This window comes from Miniopterus natalensis, chromosome 6, assembly GCF_054644295.1.
Source record: "Miniopterus natalensis isolate mMinNat1 chromosome 6, mMinNat1.hap1, whole genome shotgun sequence".
NCBI classification, from domain to species: Eukaryota; Metazoa; Chordata; class Mammalia; order Chiroptera; family Miniopteridae; genus Miniopterus; species Miniopterus natalensis.
The window spans coordinates 3,103,357-3,128,828 of record NC_142086.1 but is presented as its reverse complement, the minus strand read 5'-3'; the positions used below and the strand labels follow the sequence as shown (position 1 = coordinate 3,128,828).

General features: G+C 35.9%; 1 protein-coding gene across 5 annotated transcripts in view; it reads left to right on the top strand.

Annotated features, from left to right (window-relative positions):
- The window catches only part of XRN1 (5'-3' exoribonuclease 1), a 126,113-nt gene that overhangs the window by 26,794 nt on the left and 73,847 nt on the right, over nt 1-25,472 (top strand). For 4 of the 5 annotated variants that reach the window (XR_015714663.1, XM_087818053.1, XM_087818056.1 and 1 more), the window contains exons 6-16: nt 101-183; nt 2,294-2,381; nt 2,459-2,627; nt 3,370-3,437; nt 3,754-3,891; nt 5,601-5,667; nt 5,863-5,968; nt 8,986-9,075; nt 11,047-11,203; nt 13,212-13,331; nt 24,782-24,951. Coding sequence is in view for 4 of the 5 variants with exons in the window: in XM_087818053.1 (XP_087674179.1) it covers nt 101-183; nt 2,294-2,381; nt 2,459-2,627; nt 3,370-3,437; nt 3,754-3,891; nt 5,601-5,667; nt 5,863-5,968; nt 8,986-9,075; nt 11,047-11,203; nt 13,212-13,331; nt 24,782-24,951 (1,256 nt within the window). In the remaining variant the exon portion in view is untranslated. The remainder of the gene's footprint in view (nt 1-100; nt 184-2,293; nt 2,382-2,458; nt 2,628-3,369; nt 3,438-3,753; nt 3,892-5,600; nt 5,668-5,862; nt 5,969-8,985; nt 9,076-11,046; nt 11,204-13,211; nt 13,332-24,781; nt 24,952-25,472) is intronic. The other variant, XM_087818054.1, reaches the window with a different exon arrangement.

Below are 25,472 nucleotides of genomic sequence, written 5' to 3'. Positions count from 1 at the left end.
TTCTTCTCTATATAGAAATATTTTTTATTTAATTGCTTTTGTGAACCTGATACTATAAAAAGTGAGAGAATAAAAACATGTCTTAATCTTTTTTCAACAGATCATGCTTGGATTAACAAGCCACGAGGCACATTTCTCTCTTTTAAGAGAAGAGGTTCGGTTTGGTGGAAAAAAGACACAGAGGTATATCATACTGCATATATGTTGGAAGAAAAAAGCAGAAATTAAATTAAGAATAGTAATCCCTAAACAGATATGTAATCTGTAAATATTTTTTCCCATTCTGTGGGTTGCCTTTTCTCTGTTGATAGCCATTTGATACATAAAATTTTTAATTGTAATGCAGTCCAATCTATTTTTTTTGCTTCCTGTACCTTTAGTGAAATGTCCATGAAATCATTGACAAATCCAATGTCCTAAAGCTTTTTCCCATTTTATTCTAAGAGTTTTATAGCTTTAGCTCTTATATTTAGGTCTTTGATCCATGTTAAATTACTTTTATATATGGTATAAGGTAAAGGTCCAACTTCAGATTCTTTTGCATGTGGATATCCAGTTTTCCCACCACCGCTTGTTGAAAAGATGATCTTTTCCCCACTGAACGGTCTGGGCACTCTAGTTGAAAGTCACTTGACCATATATATATGCAAGGGTTTATTTCTGTTCTCAGTAGTCTATTCCATTGGTCTGTATGCCTGTCTATGCCCTACAGCATTTTGATCACTGTGGCTTTATATTAAGTTTTGAAATCAGGAAGGGTGAGACTTCCAACTTTGTTGTTCTTCTTTAGGATTATTTTGGCTGTTTGGGAGTCTCCTGAGATTAACAATTTTTAGGATGGATTTTTTTTTTTTTTTTTTGTAAAAAGATCCTTGGAATTTTATTAAGGATGGCTTTGAATCTGTTGATCCTTTTGGATAGTATTTCTGTCTTGATATTAAGTCTTCCAATGCATTGTTTATTATTTAACAAAAAAAAATACTCCCCCCAAAAAATACAGCCACCATGCTGTACATTTCATCCCCAGGACTTATTTAACCTATAACTTGAATTTGTACCTTTTAACCACCTTCATTTTGCCCCCCTCACCCCACCTCTGTGCACCATCAGTCTGTTCTCTTTATCTCTAAATTCGTTTTTTGTCTCTGGTTTTTTTCTTTTGCTTCCTTGATCAAGTTTATTACCTAGTGTTTTATTCTTTTGGGCAGTATTGTAAGTATAATTGTTAATTTCCTTCTTGGTTTTGTTGTTGGTGTGTGAAAACACGACTGATTTTTGTATGTTGATCTGCAGCTATGCTAAAAAAATTTTTTTTCATTAGTTTTTTTGTGGATTCTGTGGGATTTTTTATATATAGAATTATGCCATCTGTTTATAGAGATAGTTTTCTTTTTTCCTATTTGGATGCCTTTTATTTATTTTCTTGCCTACATGCCCTGGCTAGGACTCCCAGAATAATGTTGAATAGCTGTAGTGAACACGGGCATCTTGTCTTGTTCATGATCTTAGAAAGAAAGCTTTCACACCATTGAGTATGATGTTAGCTGTGAGTTTTTTATAAATCCCCTTTACATATTGGGAAAGTTTCTTTCTAGCCCTACTTTGCTGACTTCTTTTATCATGAGAGGGTATTGAATTTTGACAGAATTTTTTCTGCTAAATGTTTGTGTGGTGTTTTTCCTTTTTACTATGATGTATTACATCAACTTTTTTCTTACGTTGAACCATCTTTGCATACCTGGGATAAGTCCCACTTGCTGTTGGTATATAATTCTTTTAATATGCTATTGTTAACTTGTATTCTTACTTGTAGTTAAACTTGGAGTATAGGCTAACAGCCAGGAATATAGGCCCCTATACCAAGCCGGAGAAAGAGAAGTGATAGTGCCACACTGTTGAAGCCTTGGACTATACTGAGTAGATATAAAAGCATATACCCACTTATCTCTGTGCTGTCTGCTGGTGGACAGCCTTAAGTGGGCCAGACCCCATGGTTTATATCTATTATGTATTATTTAGGCTTTCTTAATTCTGGGTCCTTCCATAGAAAGCATAATATAAACCAATTATTTTGAACTTTATGCTATATGTATTATAATTATAATTATATTTTTATCTTTACCCTGAAACTTTCACATAAATTACATGCTTTGAGTACAAGAATTAATTATCTTCTCACTATAAGTTTTATTTTAAGTCTTGTAATATTTTTAAACTTCAACCTTAAAAATATAATTAACTACAAATATATATTAAATAACTAACTCTGTGTTGATCATCTGATTAATTACAGAGTATGTGCACCAGAAGAAACCACATTTCACCTCCTACATTTGTCTTTGATGAGAGAGTATATTGACTATGAGTTTTCAGTGTTAAAAGTAAGTATGACTATAGCTGTGGACCAAAGATGTGCATGCAGAAATTGGATTTGACTATTTTCTCCATTTTACTGTAGGAGAGGATCTCATTTAAATATGATATTGAAAGGATAATAGATGACTGGATTTTGATGGGGTTTCTTGTTGGCAATGATTTTATCCCTCACCTACCTCATTTACATATCAATCATGATGCACTGCCCCTTCTTTATGGAACATACATTACCATCCTGCCAGAACTTGGGGGTAAGCAAAGTTTAATATTCATTTGCTTCTGCTTTAACTTAGCACTCAACTAACTCTAAAATTGTGACTCAGTTCATTAGGTTATAGCATACACAACTAAACTAGGAAAAATTGGGGGCTGCTTTTCATCTAAGGCTCCAAGCTTTGAGGTTATAGTTTTCAATAGTTCATAAACAAAGAAATGAACAGAATTATGCAGCCTCATTTATTAATACCTAACTTATCTCTGCCTTTAATTGTTTAAGAAACTCAGTGGAAGTTATTGGTTTCACTTAGCTTCTTTAATATTTAAGCATAGGAATTCAGTTTTTCTGAACGGGTAAGGCATCAGAGTAATATGAGGGAAAGATTTTTCAGTTAAAATAGGAAATTCACAAGCAGCAGTGATGCTGAATAAAGCAACAGAGGAGCAGGACATTAGTCCTTTTCTTAAGATAACATTATCAGATGAACAATTGGATATATTCTGCAACATATTTAACTGTTACCATGTGTTGGAAACGTGGGAGGATTATTATTATGTGAGCCTGGAATTTTTTATATTTTGCTTCAGTTGTTACTTATTGTATATTGTAGTAACAGCAAATTCATAGAAACTAGAACCAGTTATAGAGTCCAACACTGAGTGTTTTTCTTTTATTAGTAGAATATCAACATTCAACATTTTATAAAAAGAATTTTGTCGAATTGTTTAGGAAAAAGTGTCAGCTTTTAGTGCAAACTTAGATTTTGTTCCTTTTAGGTTATATTAATGAAAGTGGCCATCTCAACTTACCTCGATTTGAGAAATACCTTGTGAAATTATCAGATGTAAGTAACCAGAAGCTTTTGTTTTCTTGTCCCAGGGTAGCTATAAATGGTCAGTAAGCAATTACATAATACCTGAAGAAAATGTTTTTGTAATTTTAATCCTATTGATCATTCCGTATAAATAATTTTAACTAAATTCTTTTTATTTGCTTTTTATTTTTAATTTTCAAAGTAGTTGATGAGGTCCCCATGTGCATAAAAAAGTAACGTTCTCTGAATTTCTATGCCCCGGAAGTAGTCTGTGTTAAAAGTTTGGTTTGTATTCTTCCAGACATACTTAAATGATTTTCAGATGAATTTAAATATTTCTGTACAGTTTGATCGGGAGCACTTCAGTGAAGTTTTTGTGGACCTCAAGTGGTTTGAAAGCAAAGTAGGAAACAAGTACCTCAATGAAGCAGCAGGAGTTGCAGCGGAAGAAGCCAGGAGCTACAGGGAAAAGAGAAAACCAAAGGTGCTCATTCCTTAGGTGTCCTTTCATGGTTTAGCCATAGAGGCAAAGCTGACATCCCTGATCCTCATTTTCTTCCATATTACTTGGGGGTTGTTTCATTTCCTTTTCATTTCCTCTCTGTGGACATTTGAAAAGTTTTGGAGTCTCTTTCTCGATCATTTTTTTCTCTGGCCTGTCATTTAAACTGATCTTTAAAATCATGTTCTTATGTTTAGCCTTGATGAAGAACATTGGTTTCCTTTGTTCTTCTAGTCTTTTCAAAGTGTAGAAAACACTTCTAATTATAAGAGCCCTGAAAATTAGTTATCTTTTTAAAATGTGGATATTTATACCATTTAATGGTATGAGACATTAACTAGATCAGTGGTTTTTCTGTAGAAATAATTTGTATATAAAATCATGCATATGATACAGTGATAGGCCAGGTTAAGAGTGATGAATAGCACAGTATCTCCTAAATGTTAGGTGCTCAATAAATAAATAATAGAATTAGTTAGAATATGCTGGTACCTTGTAAAACATCTGTAATAGGTCTAAAGAATGTCTTATTTGTGTCAATTTGGAAAACAAACCTCTTCTGAAATTTTCCTCAGCTTATCTATAATTATTGGGTTATTGTCAAATTGATGAGCTTCCTGTACTCTCCTTGCTATATTGGTTCTAATTAGGACTCTTGCTCCAGGAAGGGCAACTGCCTTGATTTTTCTCTAGGAAAGTCCTTTTAATTGCTTAGGTTTTTCTTAATGGAACTTAGAAGCAGTCAGTCTGCATTCTGCTTTGTAGATTTTTCTCTTAAGGAAACAGCCTCTGCAACTTTTGGGGGAACCTGGACGCACAAAACTTACATAGCAGTCATTAATTCCTGGCCCTGTCCAACTCACCTCAGTCCTTAAACTTCACAGATCTTCCAGTCATATATGGTTAACATTAGAGACACTGGTAAAATGAGAGGTGCTGGAGGAACAGCCACAGCACAGGAAGTTGACAGAGGCCCACTTTACCTGAAGAAAAGGAAATGCTGGGGATAAGGGAATGGGGACAACTAATGAGACACTGGCAGTAGGTAGGCAGTCAGAAAATAGAGGAAAGAAAAGATGAAGTCACAGGAGAGGAAAAAGATATGAAGGATGTGATGAGATGGAAGAACTATAGAAAAGCAAGTGAGTTGCACAGAAGAAAAATTTAGAAGTGTGGGGTAGGTAATGGAGTCATAAGAATGATGGAATCCAGAGATACAGAAAAGAAGGTGATATTTGTAATCATTGGATTCCATCATAATCAAATATACTGTGTTAATAGTAGCCCAGAATTTGACACATAAAAATGGTAAAAGTGATAAATTATAGAAGGATTTTATATAGATTATATATTTTTCTCCAAGTCAATGAAATGTTCTTGGAAGTGTTTTTTCTTGGAACACATATATAATTAAATGTATTTCCCTTTTATATTTATGACAATTAATTACATATTTTTGAGATGCCTGAAGGTTAAGTTTTGTATATAAACATTTATAGCTTTAGAAAACAAGTAATATAAAACCAAAAACATTTATACAGTATTTGAGAATTATTTTTAAAATACAGTTTTACAGTGTGTCATTTAAGGATCATTCATTTATTTTTAGTATTTTTAAAATCTCCCTGTGAAATATCTCATTTTGAAATTTATCTTGTCATTGGTTTTATATTGATTTATGATTTTTATAGGGCCAGGAAAACTCCATATGTTGGGCTGCTTTAGATAAAAATAGAGAAGAAGCGGTAACTTCTAAGGGTGAGTACAAACTATGTATTTTGATATGTTACATTTTGGACAGAATGGTGGTTATATTTTTTACTAATTCAGCAATATTGGGTGGAGGAGATATCTCTGATAATTTATCTGCTTTGATACATATTTATCAAAGGTTTAGGTGAAAAAGTAGAATATTCATAATTGTCAGCCACTATGTTTTTGGCTTTTTTCCAGACAATTTAGAAGATGAGACTGAAGATGATGACCTATTTGAAACCGAGTTTCGACAATATAAAAGAACATATTACATGACAAAGATGGGAGTTGACATAGTGTCTGAGTATGTTTTTCCAGTGCTTATTTTACTTTAAAGTAGAAAAAATCAGATTTTGCATCCTTCATAAAACAGCATAATTTTGATAAGGTAGTGGGAAAGAAAGATTTTTGGGCTTCATAAATTTTTCTTCATCTTTCAACTAATATGGTTTTGGAGAACGCAATATTAGCTGACATGTTCAATTCCTGTGATAAAAATTGCCAAATAGAAAATGGTTCACAGCACGCTTACCTCTGTGGCCACCTGGCTCAACCCTAGGTGAATACTTACTCCAAAAGTTTCCTCAGACTGGATCTCTTGGATAGTGGCTTTCACACTGTTAAACTGCAGCCCACAGTATTAATTACATTGGGTCGTATTTTTTTGCTTTAATTAACAGACACTTATAAAGTGCTTACCAAGTGCCATGCACTATTTAAAGCATTTAAAAAATATTAACTCATTTAATTCTCACAACAATTCTTTAAGATAAGTATAATTATTATTATTTTACAATAGAGGGTATTAAGGAACAGTGATTTGCTCAAATTTGAACATAGGCAGTCTGGCATCAGAACTTAGGCTCTTAACCACTAGAGGAGGCAGCTTCTCTGTTAGTAGTAAAATAAGAGTTTCATGAAATGCTATATACCCTTATTTTTGTTCAGTGTACCTAGATATTTTCTATACTATTATTTTTACTATTGCTTTTTGTTGTTTTTTTAATGTAATAAAGCACTAAGTATTAGATCTTTTCTAGAGTCTCCCCAGGGATAAACCCAAATTTTCAGATATTGCTCTGTATACTTTCAGACCGTCTTCTAATCTAGACAGTCTTTCTGAAGTGTCTATATTCATACTGACCTCTAGTAACAAGAGATACAAGAATTCTAGCACAGTTCACCAGCTCATTTGAAGGTTTGCCAGCTGGCGTTAGCTAGCATGTAGGACTTTTGAGACTTAAGAAATAAAATATTTATGATAGTTATGCTTTTAATCCTATATTCTTTAGTTCTTATTTCCTTGATTACAGTTATATAGAACTATATAGTACTTAGAGTTGGCACTAAATGCTTAATTTAATAGGTGACTAGTCTTTGGTTTTATTTTCCGTCATTTTATAGATTAAAATGCCAACTTATGAAAATGAGATACCATTTGTTTGCCTAGCAAATAAATCTTTTTAAATTGTTGTATTCATTACTGGTTCAGGGTCGTGGTAGAGTTCTTCCCTTAGTTACTGATGATGATATAAATTGGTAAAATTATTTTGGGAAGCACATATCTAGAAGCCTTTAAAATATCTATCCCTTTGACCTAATAATTCTAATTGTTAATCTATTTTAAAAATATAAACCCATCCCTGGCCCCGGTCGGGGTGTGTGTGGGAGGCAACCAATCGATGTGTCTCTCTCACATAGATGTTTCTCTCTCTGCCCCTCCCTCCTTCCTTTCCGCTATCAAAAAGCAATGGAAAAATATTTAAAACAAAACAAACATACACACACACACACACACATATATCAAACACGGAAGATTTTTATACACAAGGATGTTTATTACAAAGTCTTTATAGTAGTGAAAGATTACAAATCTACATTTCCAGTAAGAAGGTTTGTCATTGTTCTGGGAGGACCCAAGACAGACGACCACCAGAGTTTGTGTTTGATTTTGGAGCCTTTGTTAGCTGGCCAGTGGCTACAGTTGCGGCGTCTCACCCATGTGAGAGCCGAACTGCAGCCCCGACCCTCAGTTCTTCTCTCACTTTATGCTCAGTAACCACAAAGGCACTGCAGTAAAGGGGTTTCCAATAATTTGTCAGGCTGTCAGCTTTTGTTACAGGAAACAAGGGGGGACCTTTAGCAACACAAAAGGGACGATTTAAACACAATGTCTTACAGTGAGTAATGGGGTTATGATTGGCTGGAGTGTAACTGGTTAGTTCTTTCTGTAATTATTGGGCTAGCTTGTCGGTCCTTGTGCTGTACAGTAGGGATCTTGTTCTGCCTTTACTGTTAGTTCCTTAGGTATATTCTTCTGGCCCTGGTGACCAGAACAGTCATCATCATCTTCACCTCCTCCTCATTGGCACCACCTCTGCCATCTACACCAGAATCTGCACAGCTGCTACACGTGTCATTATAAAGTCCAGAATAGTTTAGCAAGATACTTAACGTTATTCACAAGTACAAGTTTTAAAAGCCGGACACACACACATATAGTATATTCTCATTAAAAAAAAAAAGCTGGGCATATAAAAAAGACTGTAAAGAAACATACCAAAATGTAATAGTGAATGCTATCGGGTGATGAAAAATGCTTTTCTTCATTATCTCGATTTTCAGTAATGAGGAAATACTTGTTTTATAATGAAAAGGAAATACATTTCACTTTCAAGTGAAAAATGGAGATGTGGAATGTTTAAGTGCATCTCTACCTGAATTTTGGTAATAGACACCTCAAACAAGTTTATAGCCACTTTTTGCTTTAGCCTAGGGCTCTTTTTTTTTTCTGGTCAAGATTTATTTTACCTTAAATGATAGTTTTTGAGAAAGAAGAAGGGACTAGAGGGAAAATTGTCAGTGGGCATAGCACTTTTCAGAGAGTGTTCTAGGTGCTATAACCAGATTTGAAGATCTTTCTGATTTCCTCCTGTGATTCTCTCAGGCATCCTCCCAGAGGAAGAAAGTTCCCATCCCTGTCTCTCAAAGCCCCTGGCTGAAGAGAGTGGCGGTGCCACTCTGCAGGAAGCTGCAAGGGCTAAATCCTCAGCCTCTAGACCAAAGCATAGTACATTGACCTGCACAGCAGGTTTAAATATTCTGGTAGTCAGTTTAGAAAAAATTTAAGGCAAACTTTAATCTGATGGGATGGGATTTTTTAAAATAAACATTTTGGAGTTTTCTGATTATAATGATTTAGCTTATTCATTGATTAAATAAAACATTGAGACAGAGTGTGGGATCAGCAGATACGCTGTAAAGACAGTGGCCTATCTTTAAGAAACAATGTTATAATGAAAATGTTCTTTTCTGTTTCAGTGACTTTCTGGCTGATCAAGCTGCATGTTATATTCAGGCCATACAGTGGATTTTGCACTATTACTATCATGGAGTTCAGTCCTGGAGCTGGTGAGGGAATACAGACAGAAATGCTTTGATTTTTTTTTTTTTTATAATGGTTCATTCTACTGTAGTCTCATTTGGGGATTTCTTTTTCTTTTCTTTTTATTTTTGGTGCTAATTTTTAAAAGATGCATACAGCCAAGTTTAGTGAAATACTGGTAATCTCTTCATGCATAAAAATACTTTAAAAAGACCTTTGTGTAACAAAGATACACTCAGCCCTGGCAGGCGGCCCGTAATAAGAGCTCTTTGTTAATCTAAGGATTTACAATTCCCTATCATTATGACTCAAGACCGACAAAGTCTTTGTAATTATTGGGTCTGAGTGATTTTTATGTGGGGTTGTTCATTATATTTTCCACATTTCGTGTGTTTGAGAAAATGTTTCTATCAGGAGTAATTAGTGAGGAATGGGTTATTTGAATATTAGACTTGGAAGGGTAAAGAAGAAAGGAGAAAGAAATTATTTGCTTTTCTTGGAATTAGTAATAATTTTTTTCATTTCTCTCATGCTTCCTATTCCAGCAAGTACCATCTACATTTCCAAAGCATCTACCCAAATAGAAAAATTATAAACTGAAAAGTGGCACAGGGAAAAGAAAAGGCTTTTCGGCAATGAGGTGGCTCGTTTTGTTGTTAGAGCCCCTCTGCTAATGCTCTGACATCAAAACAAAATGTGGGCTGTATTATTATTATTTTTTTAAAATATATCTTTATTGATTTCAGAGAGAGGAAAGGAAAGGGGGAGAGAGAGATAGAAACATCAATGATGAGAGAGTCATTGATCTAGCCCGCAACCTGGGCATGTGCCCTGACCGGGAATCGAACCCTGATTGCCTGGGTCCCAGGTGGACGCTCAACGCTGAGCCACACCTGGCCGGGCTCGGCTGTATTGTAAAGCCCCACGTAGTGAAACAAACCAAAGCAGGATAATGTGGCTAATTATGATTTCGCTTACTAACATTTAGAAAAACCTTTCCAGTAACTAACCTGATTCTCAGGACCTCTTTGAAGAGTGTTCTAATGACGAAAGTCTTTGATTTGCTGTTTTTTAAGAGAGTATGTTATTCCTATTACTTACCGGCAGTAAGGCCTAGCACTCAAAAACATGTTCTCATATAATCCTCACAACCATTTAAAGTAAGTGTTGTTCTCTGCCTTTTGAGATGAGGCTCAAAGAGGTTAAATAATCTTTCCAAGGCCATACACACCACAAAGAATCAAGTTCAAGCCTACCTAGTTCCAAAGCCAGTACATTTTCTATTATTCTACATGCCGTTCTGCTTCCTGTCCTTTTGAAATATGCCATAATTGTAGAATATAAAAATATTTATTTGGGGGATGTCCTTAGTCAAACATTAAGAACATTGAACTTTTAAAAAAATTGTACATGCGAAGCTTTCTAAAACTATTTATACCTGTAGTTAAAGATGGGAAGTTATTAAAAACAAAAGTAGTTGTATGATTGAGAAATAGTTTAATCCTTATCGCAAACATAATAATATATATGCTAATTTAAATATAAAAGTTCTTAGAGCCCACTAGTAAGCCATGTGAGCCCAGATTCACTGCTCTCTTTGTCCTTGTGGCAGAGACCCAGGCCCACAGGAGCCTATTGAGAGTCTTCTGACGACCTCGTTACTTCATTCTAAGATCTATTGATTGGAAGATTCACACTCAACATTTGGGGAACCAAACCACTATGTTCTATGTATATCCTTCAGTTACATTGTACATTCCAATTTTGGAAATGTGAAGCTGTACTTTAAAAATTAAGTAAATATAACATTTGTCACCATCATATGACCTAAATTTTCCAAGGCTACAGATTTCTTATATTCAAGTGGTAGAAGTATGGCTGATAATTTTTTCTTTAGAATTATTATTATGTGTTATTAAAATATGGAAACATATATACTAAATATTGACCTGTTCCATAGCATTACCAGTTGTTTAAAACTCAGTTTTGTTTTGCAGGTATTACCCTTACCATTATGCGCCTTTCCTGTCTGATATCCGGAACATCAGCACACTCAAAATCCATTTTGAACTAGGAAAACCTTTTAAGCCATTTGAGCAGCTTCTTGCTGTACTTCCAGCTGCTAGCAAAAATTTACTTCCTACATGCTACCAGGTGGGTTTTAGAATTAAATGTTTTTAAGTTCTTTTTAATATTTGGGAGCTCTTCCTCCAAACCTAGAAATATAGAACCAAATTTCTTTAATGGCTAAATATATTTTTGTTTTCAAATATAGTAGTTCTTAAGTTCCTTGAAAAGTAATTCTGATTTAAAGTTAGCTTTGTTTTAAGAATGCAACAAACTCTACAAACCATTCAGAGCATAGCTTTTTCATTTTCAGCACCTCTGCAAATCTTTAGTTTCTGTACTGGTGACAGTAAACTGAGACAGGAAAAATCTGAAGCCATCTACCTTGTCCAAACATTTGCAGATTAATTTCTGTTCTCTTTTACCTTCTACCTATTGGAATAGGTATGGTTCTTCTGATAAGTCATTTCTGTCAACAGAAGTATTACCTCTTTTTACCTGAGTTTATATTTGAGTTTTAAGCATTTATCACATTGTGGAATGAAAGGCTTTTCCCTGGTTAACATATTTCACATAAAAATGGGGAGATATTTAGGGGTAGGTGAGTCACCAAAATTGTACTTAGCCTACCAAGCTGATTCTGAGGGTAAAATTCATTTAGTTTTTCTAGAATGTCAGTCTTTTCTTCTAATTCCATAGTCTGGTCCCAAGAACTTGGGTAGACACACACACATAAGCAACCACCCACCCACCCACCCACTGTGCCTCTTGAACAGTGTCAGGCTCCCCTCTGCATATTTCTGAAACTTACCCTGTCCTCCATGCTGGCTCCTCTTGTCTCCCTTTCTTAAGTTACTTTGATGCTTTTTTCCTACCTTTAGATACATTAAGGATTGATTCTCACTCTGAAGCAATACAGCCATTCATGCTTTACAACCACATCTGTTTTTATTGTTCTGTGCCGATGGCTTACTGGTTATTATATATTTTGAATATTACTCTGAGAAATATGCTGTTTAATTTTCTTGGAAGACATCCTTATACTTTCATTGTCTACCTCTGTTACAAAATCTCTAATAAAAACATGTCTTATTGGACTTTTTATCTTTGCTATTAGTGGCGAATTCTTGGATTTTAGAATTTTTTTCTTTTTAAGTTATCTTACAATAAAAGCGTCTTTTTGGACTTTTTAAAAAATGTTTTTATTGATTTCAGAGAGAGGGAAGGAGAGACAGATAGAAACATTGATCGGCTGTCTCCTGGGGATTGAGCCAGCAGCCCAGGCATGTGCCCTGACTGGGAATCAAACTGGCAGCGCTCAACCAACTGGGCCACACTGGCCAGCCTAACATATTGGATTTTTTATCTTTGCTATTAGTGGTGAAGAGATTTTTGGATTTTCGGATGTTTTTCTTTCTTTTTTTTAATCCTCACTGGAGGATATTTTTTCCTTTGATTCTCCGAGAGAGTGGAAGGGAGGGAGGGAAAGAGAGAGAAAGAGAGACAGACATGAATCTATCGCACATAGATTGTTTGCTTCAACCCAGGTACATGCCCTTGACTGGGAATTGAACCAGCAACCCTTCGGTGCGTGGGCTGATGCTCTACCACTGAACCACACTAGCCAGGGCAAGGATTTTGTCTTTTTAAATTATCTTAGATGACAATTTTTATATTACTTAATAAAATCAATTGATTAGGGCATGAAAATAAATTGTTTAAGGTTAAAAATGAAGGACTGTTAGAAGCCTGTGAAATAAACTGAAGCTTGATTAGGAAAACAGAATTTAGGTGACCTTGTAGAGTGAAAAGACAAGAAAAGATAGAAATGATGAAATTAAAGTTCAGAGTACAGGTAGTTTTGCCACATAACCACTGAAGTGGGAAACTAATGAGTAGCAATGAAGTTAGAAGTGCCATAGGTGAAAATCAAAATTATAGCAAGTATGTTGCAACATATCTAAGATGTAAAAATTTAGTTTTGCTTTGCTTATAAATTTTAAACTGTAACATTTGAGGAAATATTATAAGTATATTAACAAAAAGCTTTATTAATATTCTTATATTTCTATTACACTGTTTTATCTTTCCACAGCATTTGATGACCAGTGAGGACTCACCCATTATAGAATATTATCCACCTGATTTTAAAACTGACCTAAATGGGAAACAACAGGAATGGGAAGCTGTGGTACTAATACCTTTTATTGATGAGGTAAGTGCATAAAAGAGTTAAATGTACACATATATTCTTAATCAGAGATTATTTCACCTAAGTTGATGAGCAAGGGGTTTAAATCACCATTTATGTTTTGTTAATGAGATTTAACTACTCTTCTTTATTATGTGCATCAAAACTTCTAGTATACTAATTATAAGAAAGCTGAAATGGCTTTACTAATATTGGACAAATCAGACTGCAGAATAAGGAGTCTTGCCAGCAATCGAGATGGATATTTCATACTGATTAAAAAGTCAAGTTTATCAAGAAGACATAAAAATTCTAAATGTATGTATGCCTAATAACAGAGCTTCAAACATGTGAAGCAAGTGGTCAGAATTGAAAGGAGAGAGAGGCAAATCCACAGTTATAGTTGGAGATCTCAGCACTTCCCTCTGAAGAATTGAGAAAACAAGGGAGAAAGTCAGTGATGGTAAAGACTTTGCACTCTGACCCTGTTCAGCCTCATGAGTGTTTATAGAACACTATACCCAACACTGCAGAATGCACATTTCTTTTTAAGTGAATAAGGAATGTTCACCAAGATATACTGAGATATAAATTGTGTCTATAAATTTAAAAGGGTTGAAATCACAGAGGTTCTTTGACCACATGGAATTAAATTAAAAATCAATATAGATATCTGGAATATCTGCAAACATTTTGAAATTAAATAACATACTTCTAAATAACCCATGGATGAAAGAAGAAATTAAAAAGGAAATTCAAAAATATTTTGATCCGAATGGTAATGAAAGCACAACATAATCTGTGTGATAACCTTAAATGAGGATTTAAAGGGAGATTTAGGTTTTAAATGCTTATTATACTAAATAAGAAAAATATTTTAAATAAATTATTCCTACCAAAAGAAGCTAGAGAAACGAGCAAGTTCAACCCAAACTAAGCAGACTGAAGTAATAAAGATAGGAACAGAAAATCCATGGAAAATGAATGAACAATAGAGAAAAATTAATGAGACCAAAAGTTGGTTCTTTTAAAAGATTAATAAAATTGGTAAATCCTAGTTATGGAGATCAAGGGGGTGGGACAGGGAGGTAGACGGAGGGAGGGAGAGAGAAAACACATACATCGATAATATTAGGAATTCAAGAGGGAGACATCCTGTAGATTCTACAGATATCAAAGGACCGTTACAGAATATTGTTAACAATTTAATGCCAGCAGATTCAAGTGTAGATGAAATAAATACATCTTTAATGAACATGATTTAAGAAAACTGACAAAAAATATGTAAAAATCTAAATAGTTCTTTATCTTTTAAAGACATTTAATTCATAATTAAAAAACTATCCAACAGAAAATTCTAGGTTCATATATCTTCGCTTGTGAATTCTAGCAAACATTTAAGGAAGAGATAATACCAATTTTATAAAAATTTTCAGAAAATAGAAGAGGGAGAATCACTTCCCAACATATTTTACTAGAGCAGCATAATCCAGATACTTAAACTAGACAAGGAAGGTATTACAAGAAAAGAAAATTACTTACCAATATTCTCTTACAAGTAGGTGCAAAACTGTTAACGAAATAAAGCCAGATGGGCCTCAGTAATATATATGAAGGATAGAAATACAAGGTTGATTTACAGTGCAGTTATCACATTATCGATATTTAATATCCAATTTTAATTGAAATGTTCAACACACTGAGACTAGGAGAAAATTTCCTCAGTCAGATAAAGGGCATCTAAAAAACCCAGCTAACAGCATATTTAATAGTAAAAGACTGAACATTTTCTCTGTAAAGTAAGGATAGAATAAGGTGTTCATTCTAAACGCTTCTCTCTAATATTGTACTACAAGTCGGTGTATTAAGTCAAGGAAAAGAATTAAAGGCATGCAGATTAGAGAGAAAGAAGTAAAATTGTCTTTATTTGCATGTGGCATTTTCATATATGTAGAAAATTCTACAGAATCTTCAAAAATGATACTATAACCAGTAAGTAAATTTAGCTGGGGGGGGTGGGGATAGGCTATGTAACATTCAAGAAATAAAAGATTTAACATTGTTAAGATGTAACTTTTTCCAAAATTGATCTTCGGACTCAACATAATCCCAAGGAATATTCCAGCAGATTTTTATGCAGAAATAGTAAATCTGATTCTAAGATTTTTATGAGATTGCAAAAATCTAGAATAACCAGAGCAATCTGTAGAAAGAACAATGTTTGGGACTTTGATTATCCGATTTCATGACTTACCGTGAAGCTGTAGTAATCAGGGCTGTGTGTACTTGCATAGCAGTAGACAAAATAGATCAGTGCAGCACAATAAAGTCTGAAAGTAGAACTATACTTTCCTAATTAATTCCTTTTCAGTTAAGCCACCAGAAATATTCAATGGGTAAAGAAAAAGCTTTTCAACAGTTGGTGCTGGAAAGACCTGTCTGTATATGTAGAAAAAATTAATCACGGTCCGTAGCTCATACCATACAGAAAACTTAATTCAAATACATCATAGTTCTAAATATAAAAACTACAAATGTAAAATTTATTGAAGTAAACTTAGGAGAAAATCTTAGTCAAGACCCAGAATTGGGAAAATAGTTTTATCAAAATAAAAAAAATTGCCTTTTAAAAGATACTGTTAATGAATATGTAAGCCACACACTGGTAGAAAATATTTGCAAAACATATATATGCATAGGACTGGTATCCAGAGTATATAAACAGCTCTTCCAATTCAGTAGTAAGAAGACAGAGAACCCAATTTTTTAAATAGACGATATATTTGAAGGGCCATTTCACAAACCAAGATATACAAATAGCCGGTAAGCACATAAAGTATTTGGCTTCATTAGTCTCCAGAGATCTCTAAAGTAAGACCTTGTTATGCTAACACTGCACTATACTCATTAGAACGGAGAAAAATTAAAATGTTGAAAAACAATACCAAATAATGGCAAGAATGTGGAGGAATTGAAATTCTTACACATTGATGGTGGGAGTTTAAAATAATACTAATAATTTGCATATCTGTCTGGCAGTTTCTTACAAAGTTAAGCATAAAGCTACCCTATAATCCAGCAGTTTCATTCTTACATATTTACCAAGAGGAAGAATGAAAAAAAGAATATTCACAAAAAGTCTTGTACACAGTATTCATAGTAATTAAAAACTGGCAACAACAAACAAATTGTGGAGAATCCAACCTGTAGAATACCACTCGCCAATAAAATAAGAATAGTCTACTGATACATGCAACAGTATGGAAGAGCTCGAAAACAATGTAAGCAAAAGAAGCCAGACACAGAAGAATACAAACTAATCTGGTGAAAGAAAGCAAAACAATGGTTACATCGTGAATGGGGTGGGGCGGGGGGTTAAAAGTGAAAGGGGCACGATGGGTGACGAAACTGTTCTGTATCTTGGCTCACTTGGGTGTGTGCAGTTGTCAAAATTCATCAAACTATAAACATTCAGTCCATGTATTTCACTGAATGTGAATGATACCTCAATAAAATAAGTGATATTAGAGAAGAAAATAGGATATAAGTAAATACCCATACAGTAAAAAATAATTAAGGAAATTCAATTTAGTGTTTATTTCCTGAAAGATTGTTATTAACTTTATTGTATACCTTATAATGTCAGTGGTCTCTTAAAATCAGGAAATTATATACAGTGTTATCTGTTTTCCTCTACAGTCTTTTCTAGATTATGCTGCCTCCTGCCTTTCTACAACTTTTTCTATAAATGCTTTGAAAGTGGCATAGATAATTATTGGACTAAAAGTCTAGGAGGCCACACTGGAATATAGTTCAACAGTTTCTTATAACATAGATATACTATCCAACTCAGAAATCACCCTCCTGGAATGTAATTTTTAAAATTTATCCTAGAGAAATGAAAATGTATGTCCACAAAAAACCCTGTATATGAGTATGCAGAGCAATTTACTTGTAATAATTCCAAACTGGGAAAAGTTCAAATGTCCTTTAATAACTAAGGATATGAGAGATTAAAGATGGCAGCAGACTGAGTGGGAAGCTACACCAACACTCTCCTGGGACCAAACTGGAATTACAACTAAAATATACAAACACCATCCTGAGTAATCAACTGCAACTGAAGACTAGCTAGAGAGCACCCTAATACCCAAGGAGGAAAAGTGGAGACCATATAGAGACTGGTAGGAAGTGCAGAGTCGGGAGGGCTGGCCGGGCTCCCACAGGCAGCAGCTGAAGGTCCTGAGGGATGTCTCAGCTGTGGGGGTTCCCACTGAGGACTCTGGGGCTTAAACTGCAGGCTGGGCTCCCCAGCCCAGAGCACCAGAACTGAGAAAGGTGCCCACATAACACCTGCTGTGAAAAGCAGCAGGGTTTCTGTCTGCCAGGGAGAGGCCTCTGGAACTGCAGGCCCCGTCTTAAAGAGCCAACATACAAAGTTTTGTATGCAGCCTCTCACCTTGGGCTCCAGCAGAGGGAGGGCAGAGTGGACTGGAGCTGTGTGAGGAGAACCTAGAGTTTGGGGATCTGGAGATTGAAATCAGAAGGCACCTGTCTGGATTCCTGTGCTGAGTCATCCCCCCATACTGCAGAGGACATCTTTCTCAGGTAGACAGTTTGCTGCTTTTGCCTGGTGGGGGAAGCAGTTGCCCCACCCTGATGGAAAACCTCTCCCCCCTACCCAGTGGAGTTTCTACAGCCTGAGGCTCATTAAGAGAATCAGATTCATCAGCCTGCAGGCAGGGGCAGAGCTCAGAGTGCTTTGAGTCTTTACCTGATCTGCTTCTGGACCTAGGCCTTGGAAAAGTAGACTTTGGTGTGCATCTTGGTCCTGTCCAAACGTATCCAGGCCAAGCATAGGAGTCCTCAAGGCGAGAGTTGTTGATAGCTCCAAACAGGGTACCCAAAGCCAGTCACAAACTGCGTCTGACATTGGCCTGTGCCAGAGACCCTCCAAAGAGACTTGAGAGTCCTAGCAGGTCTATCTAATACATAGAAACAAACCCAAACAGGCAGACAAAACAGGGAGACAAAGAAGCCCCGAATGAAATAGCAAGAGAAGTCTCCAGAAAAAGAGCTAAATGAATTAGAGATAAGCAATCTATCAGATACAGAGTTCAAATAACGGCAGTTTTACTTCCTCCTTTCCAATTTGGATGCCTTTTATTTCTTCTTGTCTGATCGCTGTGGCTAGGACTTCCAGTACTATGTTGAATAAGAGGAGTGAAAGTGGACACCCCTGTCTTGTTCTTGATCTTAAGGGGAACAGTTGTAGATTTTGCCCATTAAGTATGATGTAAACTGTGGGTTTGTCATATGTGGCCTTTATTACATTGAAGTGTGTTCCCACTTTACTGACACTTTTTTCATAAATGGGTGCTGTATGTTATCAAAAACTTTTTCTGCATCTATTGATAGGATCATGTGGTTTTTATCCTTCAGTTTGTTTATGTGATGCATCATGTTTATTGATTTTCGGATATTTTACCAAACTTGCATCCCTGGAATAAATCCCACTTGATCATGGTGTATGATCCTTTTAATGTATTTCTGGATTCAGTTTTCTAATACTTTGTTGAAGATTTTATCATCTATGTTCATCAGGGATATTGGCCTATAACTAACTTTCTTAGTAGTGTCTTTATCTGGTATTGGAATTATGGTAATGTTGGCCTCATAAAATGAGCTTGGGAGTCTTCTGTCCTCTTGAATTTTTTGGAATAGTTCGAGAAGGATAGATGTTAGTTCTTCTTTGAATGTTCAGTAAAATTCAGCTGTAAAGCCATCCTGTCCAGAGCTTTTGTTTGCTGGCAGTTTTTTTTTAAATTAATCTCTCGCCACCCACACCCACCTTCCCTCTTATATTCCTCAGTCTGTTCCTTGTTTCTATGTCTCTGGATCTATTTTGTTCATCACTTTATTTTGTTCATTATATTCCATATATGAGTGAGATCAGGTGATACTTGTCTTTCTCTGACTGGCTTATTTCACTTAGCGTAGTACTCTCCAAGTCCCATCATGCTATCTCAAAGGGTAAGAGATTCTTCGCTTTTATAGCTAAATAGTATTCCATGGTGTAAGTGTCCGAGAAGATGCTTGATATGATTCTTTTGCTTGTAGAGATTTGTTTTGTGTCCTAACATGTAGTCTATCTTTGAGAATGTCCCATGTGCACATGCGGAGAATGCATATTCTGCAGTTTTGGGGTAAAATGTTCTGTTAATGTCAGTTAAATCCATCTGATCTAGTGTGTCATTTAAAGTCACTGTCCTTGTTGATTTTTTTGTCTGGAAGATCTAAACAGTAAAGTCAGTGGGGTGTTCAAGTCCCCTTCTATGACTGTATTGCTGTCTATTTCTCCTTTAAAGTCCTCCAGAAGTTTTTTGTTTTCGCCATCCTGTGTGAATTTTTTATACTGAGGTAGACAGCACATATTTGGGTCGTGTTTTCTTTTCCATTCAGCTGCACTGTGTCTTTTGATTGGAGCATTTAATCCATTTATATTTGTATTATTATTGATAGGTACTTATCTATTGCCATTTTATTTCTTTATGCCTATGTTTCTCATTCTCTCTATTTCAACTTCTTATTACAGCAGTCCTTTTAACATTTCCTGCAATGCTGGTTTGGTGGTGATAAACTTCTTTACCTTTTTTTTTGTCTGGAAAGCTCTTTATTTCACCATCTATTTTGAAGGATAGTCTTGCTGGATAGAGTAGTCTTGGTTTCAGATCCTTGTTTTGCATAACCTTGAATACTTCATGCCATTCCCTTCTGGCCTGTAGAGTTTCTGATGAGAAATCAGCTGACAGCCTTATGGGAGCTCCTTTGTAGGTAACAGATTACTTTTCTCTTGTTGCCTTTAATATTCTCTTTGTCTTGAATTTTTGGCATTTTAATTATGATGTGTCTGGCCATGGGCCTCTTTGGGTTCTTGCTTGGCACTCTCTGTGCCTCCTGAACTTATGTGACTTTTTCCTTCTCCAGGTTAGGGAAGTTTTCTTTCATTATTTCTTCAAACAGGTTCTCTAACCCTTGCTTACTTTCTACCTCTTCTAGTACTCCTATGATGGGAATATTGTTATGTTTCATATCGTCCCACAGTTCCCTTTGTTCTCCTGTTTTTTAATTGTTTTTTCTTTTTTGTGTGGCTGCACACGAAACTGCATTGTCCCATTAAGAGGATGCCTGCATTTCCAGCCATCTCTCCTTGGCAGACAAATCCTCGCTTCTTTTCACAACCAGATGTTATGTGGGCACCTTTCTGAGTTCTGGTGCTCTGGGTTGGAAAGCCCAGCTTGGTGTTTAGACCCCAGAGTTCTCAGTGGGAACCCCCCACAGCTGAGCTATCCCTCCACACCTTCAGCTGATGCCTGTGGGAGCCCGGCCAACATTCTCATGCCTCCACACTTCCCAACAGTCTCTACGTGGTCTCCACTTTAGGTTCTTGGTTATGAGGGTGCTTTCCAGCCAGTCTTCAGTTGCAGTTGATTGTTCAGGATTGCTTTTCTGTATTTTATTTGTAATCCAGTTTGGGCCTCAGAGTTTCAGTGTAGTTTCCACTCAGTCTGCTCCCATCGTGGAATGTGTGCTGGCATATTTGTAATTATTGCTTCAGTTTCACTAGCTTTAATCTTTCTATTCAGATTCTCTTATTCTTTCTTGTTTATTCTGGAGGATTGTATGTTTCTAGGAGTTGGTCCATTTCGTCCCCATTTTCCAATTTGTTGGCATATAGTTGTTTGTAATATTTTCCTATAATACTTTGTATTTCTTTGTTGTCAGTTGTTACTTTTCCTGTTTCATATCTGATTTTATTTATTTGAGTCCTCTCTCTTTTTCTTGATGACTTTGGTTAAAGATTTGTCAATCTTCTTTATCTTTTCCAAGAATCAACTCTTGGTTTCATTGATCTTTTTTATTGGTGTTTTAGACCCTATTTTGTTCATTTCTGCTCTGATTTGTATTATTTCCTTTCTTCTCACTTTTGACTTTTTTGTTCTTTTTCCACTTCCTTTAAGTGAAGTTAGATTATTTATTTGAGAGCTTTCATGTTTCTTGAGATAGGCCTGTAATGCTATGAATTCCCCTCTTAGGACTCCTTTCCCTGTGTCCCATAGATTTTGGGTTGTTTTGTTCTCATTTTCATTTGTTTCAAGGAATCTTTAATTTCTTCCTTGATTTCATTAACCCATTCATTCTTTAGTAGTATGCTTTTTAACCTCAATATCTTTGGGTTTTTTGTTGTTTTTCAGTTTTCTTCTTGAGATTGATTTCAAGTTTCATAGCATTATGGTCAGAAAAGATGCTTGATATGATTTCAGTCTTCTTGAAGTTATAGAAACTTGTTTTGTGTCCAACAGGTGGCCTATCCTAGAAAACGTTCCATGTCACTTAAAAAAAATGTATAGCTGCTGTTTTGGTATGGAATGCTCTGAAGATATCAATTAAATCCTTCTGATCTAGTTTGTCATTTAAAGCCACTGTCTCCTTGTTGATTTTCTGCCTGGATTATCTATCCATTGATGTCCATGGGGTGTTAAAATCCCTTACTGTAACTCTGGTATTATCAGTCTCTTCCTTTATGTCCTTCAAGATTTGCTTTCCATATTTAGCTGCTCCTATGTTGGGTGCATAAATGCTTATAAGGGTTATATACTCTTGTTGGATTGCTCTTGAACCATTTTGTAGTGTCCTTCGTTGTATCTTTCTGTAGCCTTGGTTTTAAAGTCTGTTCTGTCACATATAAGTGTTGCTACCCCAACTTTTTTTTCTTTCCTTTCCATTTGCATGAACTCTTTTCCATCTCTTTACTTCTAGTCTCCATGTATTTTTTTTTTCTTCTGAGATAGGTCTCTTGAAGACAACATATGCATGGGTCTTAATTTCTTATTCACTCAGCTCTTTTATGTCCTTTGATTGGAGCATTAAAGCCATTTACGTTTAAAGTGATTATTGATAGGTACTTATTTATTGCCATTTTATATTTTAACTCTGTTCCTCTGATTTCTTGTTCTTCCTCCTCCTCTTCTTTCTCCTTCTCCTTCTTCTTGGTAACAAACTCCTTTAGCTTTTTCTTGTCTGGGAAGCTTTTTATTTCTCCTTCAATTTTAAATAAAACCTTGCTGGGTAAAGTAGCCTTGGTTGTCCTTGCTTTTTATCAGTTTGAATATATTATGCCAGTCTCCTCTCGCCTGAAATGTTTTGATTGAGAAATCGGCTGACAGCCTTATGGGAGCTTCCTTGTAGATAATGTCAGATGATATCTGTGATTGGCCCTGTTTGGAGCTATCAGGGATCCACAGCTTGTGGCTCCCTCTGCTGGGCCTGGGTGCATGTAGAAAAAAACACAAGCTGTGCACCAAGGTCTGCTTTTACTAGCACCAGGTCCAGGGGCAGGTCAGCAAAAGTCTCAAAGCAGCCAGAGATCTGCCTCTCCCTGCAGGCTGTCAGTCTCTTAAAGAGCCTCTGGCTGTAGTCCTTAGCAGGGAGTAAGCTTCATAGGGTGGGGTGAGAGGGATTCCAATGGATGGAGCTATTGCTTCCTTTCAGGCTGAGGCTGCAGAAGGGCATGCTTTGCCTGAGAAAGATGGCTTGTGCATTATTATTGAATGACTCAGCCCAGGGATCCTGGCAGCTGACCTCAGCTGTCTAACAGAAGCACCAGCCTTAGGCTCTCCTCAAGCAGGTCCAGTTCTCTCTGCCCTTCCTCTGTTGGAGCCCAGGGCGAGTGGCTGTGAATGAAATTGTGCATTGACCCTTTAAGAGGTTGTCTGCGTTTCTAGCCATCTCTTTGGTGGACAGAAACTCTGCTGTTTTTCACTGCTGGGTGTTATGTGGGCACCTTTCCCAGTTCTGGTGCTTCAGGCTGGAGGCCCTGACGTAGGGTTTAGACCCCAGACTTCTCAGGGGATCCCCCTGCAGCTGAGATATCCCTCCAGAACTTCAGTTGCTGCCTGTGGGAGCCCAGCCAGCCCTCTTGTGCCTCTGTACCTCCTACTAGTCTCGATGTGGCCTCCTCTATAAGTCCTTGGTTATAAGGCTTCTCTTCAGCCTGTCTTCAGTTGGTTATTCAGGATGATTTTTCTATACTTTACTTGTAAGTCCAGTTTGGTACTGCATGGAGGTGAGTGTAGCTTTCACCTAATCTGCTGCTATCTTTGATCTCGAGTATATACACACACACATACACATTTTAAATATGTCTTTATTGATTTCAGAGAGAGGAAGGGAGAGGGAGAGAAAGAGAAGCATCAATGATGAGAGTCATTGATCAGCTCCCTCCTCTATGCCCCCCACTGGGGATCAAGCCCAAAACCCGGGCATGTGCTCTGACCTGGAATCAAACCGCGATCTCCTGAATCCTAGGTTGATGCTCAGTCGCTGAGCCATGCCAGCCAGGCTCAAGTATATTTTTATGTGTTTGCCCTTTGTATGTTCTATATTTTCTGTTTATATTTTTTCCCTCATTTTCTTTTTTTTATTTTTAGCAACTTCTGTATATTAGGAATATCCTTTTCCAACTGTGGCATTTTTTTCTTGATTTGTGTATGCTGTCTTCTGTCATGTGTTTTGTTTTTGTTTTTTACTTAAAAATGTCTTTTCCCTTAAAACTGTTAAGGTTGTTTCCTGTCTTAAGAGTTTGTCACTCCCAATTATCAATACTCTTAGATTTTCTTTTAATACTTTTATTGTTTTATTACTCTGATTTTTTTGTTACTCTGATGCTTTTTGTATATGGTATGTAGTTGGGAAATGTATGTGCTTTTTTATTTTTACAGCTAGAATTCTAGTTACAACACCATTATTTCAGTATTTGGATACTATGTTTTTGATACAGATTTTTATTTTTTTTAACTCTCTAGTTTGTTCTTCTGTCTTTGGTCCTCTTATGGTATTATTACTCAAATGTTTTGATTACAATAGCTTTATTAAAAATTATAGGATATGGTAAGCAAATCCCCAGTTACTTTTGCAGTTCACACATTCATTCTTCCATATGGACACTCACATCATTTTATCCTTTAAAAATATTTTAAAGCATTGCGATTCTGATTGGCATTATGTTAAATGTAAGATAATTTGGAAAGATAAACATTTCTGTACCATTGCAGAATTGTAAAGTAAGAGATTAATGCTGTGTGAACTATGATAAATTATAATAATTATCATAAATTCACATTTAAGATTTGATTCTCTGCTGTTCTTTTCTGCACTTCAGTGGCTACTGTTGAGTAATAGGTTCAGAGGAATTTGCAGAGGCAAGCGATATTCTAGCAATATTCACATCCTTTGAAACAACGAATAAATAGCACATTAGTTTTTCATGTAATGAAATGGAAAAGAATTCAGTTGAAGTTCTTGTTTTTCAAGAACACAAATAATTCTGTATACTGAGTAAAAAGATTTATTTTGTATGTTGAAATTATAAAATTTTTATCCTTTTAACCTTTCTCTTCAATCTTTACATTCAGAAGCGATTGTTGGAAGCCATGGAGACATGTAACCACTCCCTCAAAAAAGAAGAGAGGAAAAGAAACCAACATAGTGAGTGCTTAATGTGCTGGTATGATAGAGACACAGAGTTCACCTACCCCTCTCCATGGCCAGAGAAGTTCCCTGCCATAGAACGATGTCGTGCAAGGTAATGTTATTTGGTAATTTTCAAAAACTGTAGAGTCTATCCTGTACCAAAAGTAAAAGCTTTTGAATATCTATTTGGAAAATAGTCAGTTTTAATGAGTTACATCCAACTTGTCAAGGACCTTAACATCTCTCTCAATTGTTTATATTGTTCTCTGCTTTAGTCAGATTCTGCCTCTTCCTCTCCATCTTCTGTTAGACTGTATTTTGGAGTATTTTCCTCCTGAGTGTATACCTGTGTTGTTCCTCAAAAGGATGTGTGAATTTTTATCTCCATTGCCAGTGTCTGGTCCCAGCATTGTTGGACATGCTATAACTTTTGCCCAGCCACCCAACTAGAAAGAAGAAAAAAAGAAAGAAAAGAGCTTTTCTATTTTCTTGCCTCGAACCCACTTCTTCTTTATCTTCCTCATTAAAATATTCCTTATTTTTTCTCTTTTCTCTTCTTCCCTGCAAATAATGTATCCAGGTGGTAGTTGAGTTGCAGATAAGTGAACATCTCTCAGTTAAGACTTTTTTTCT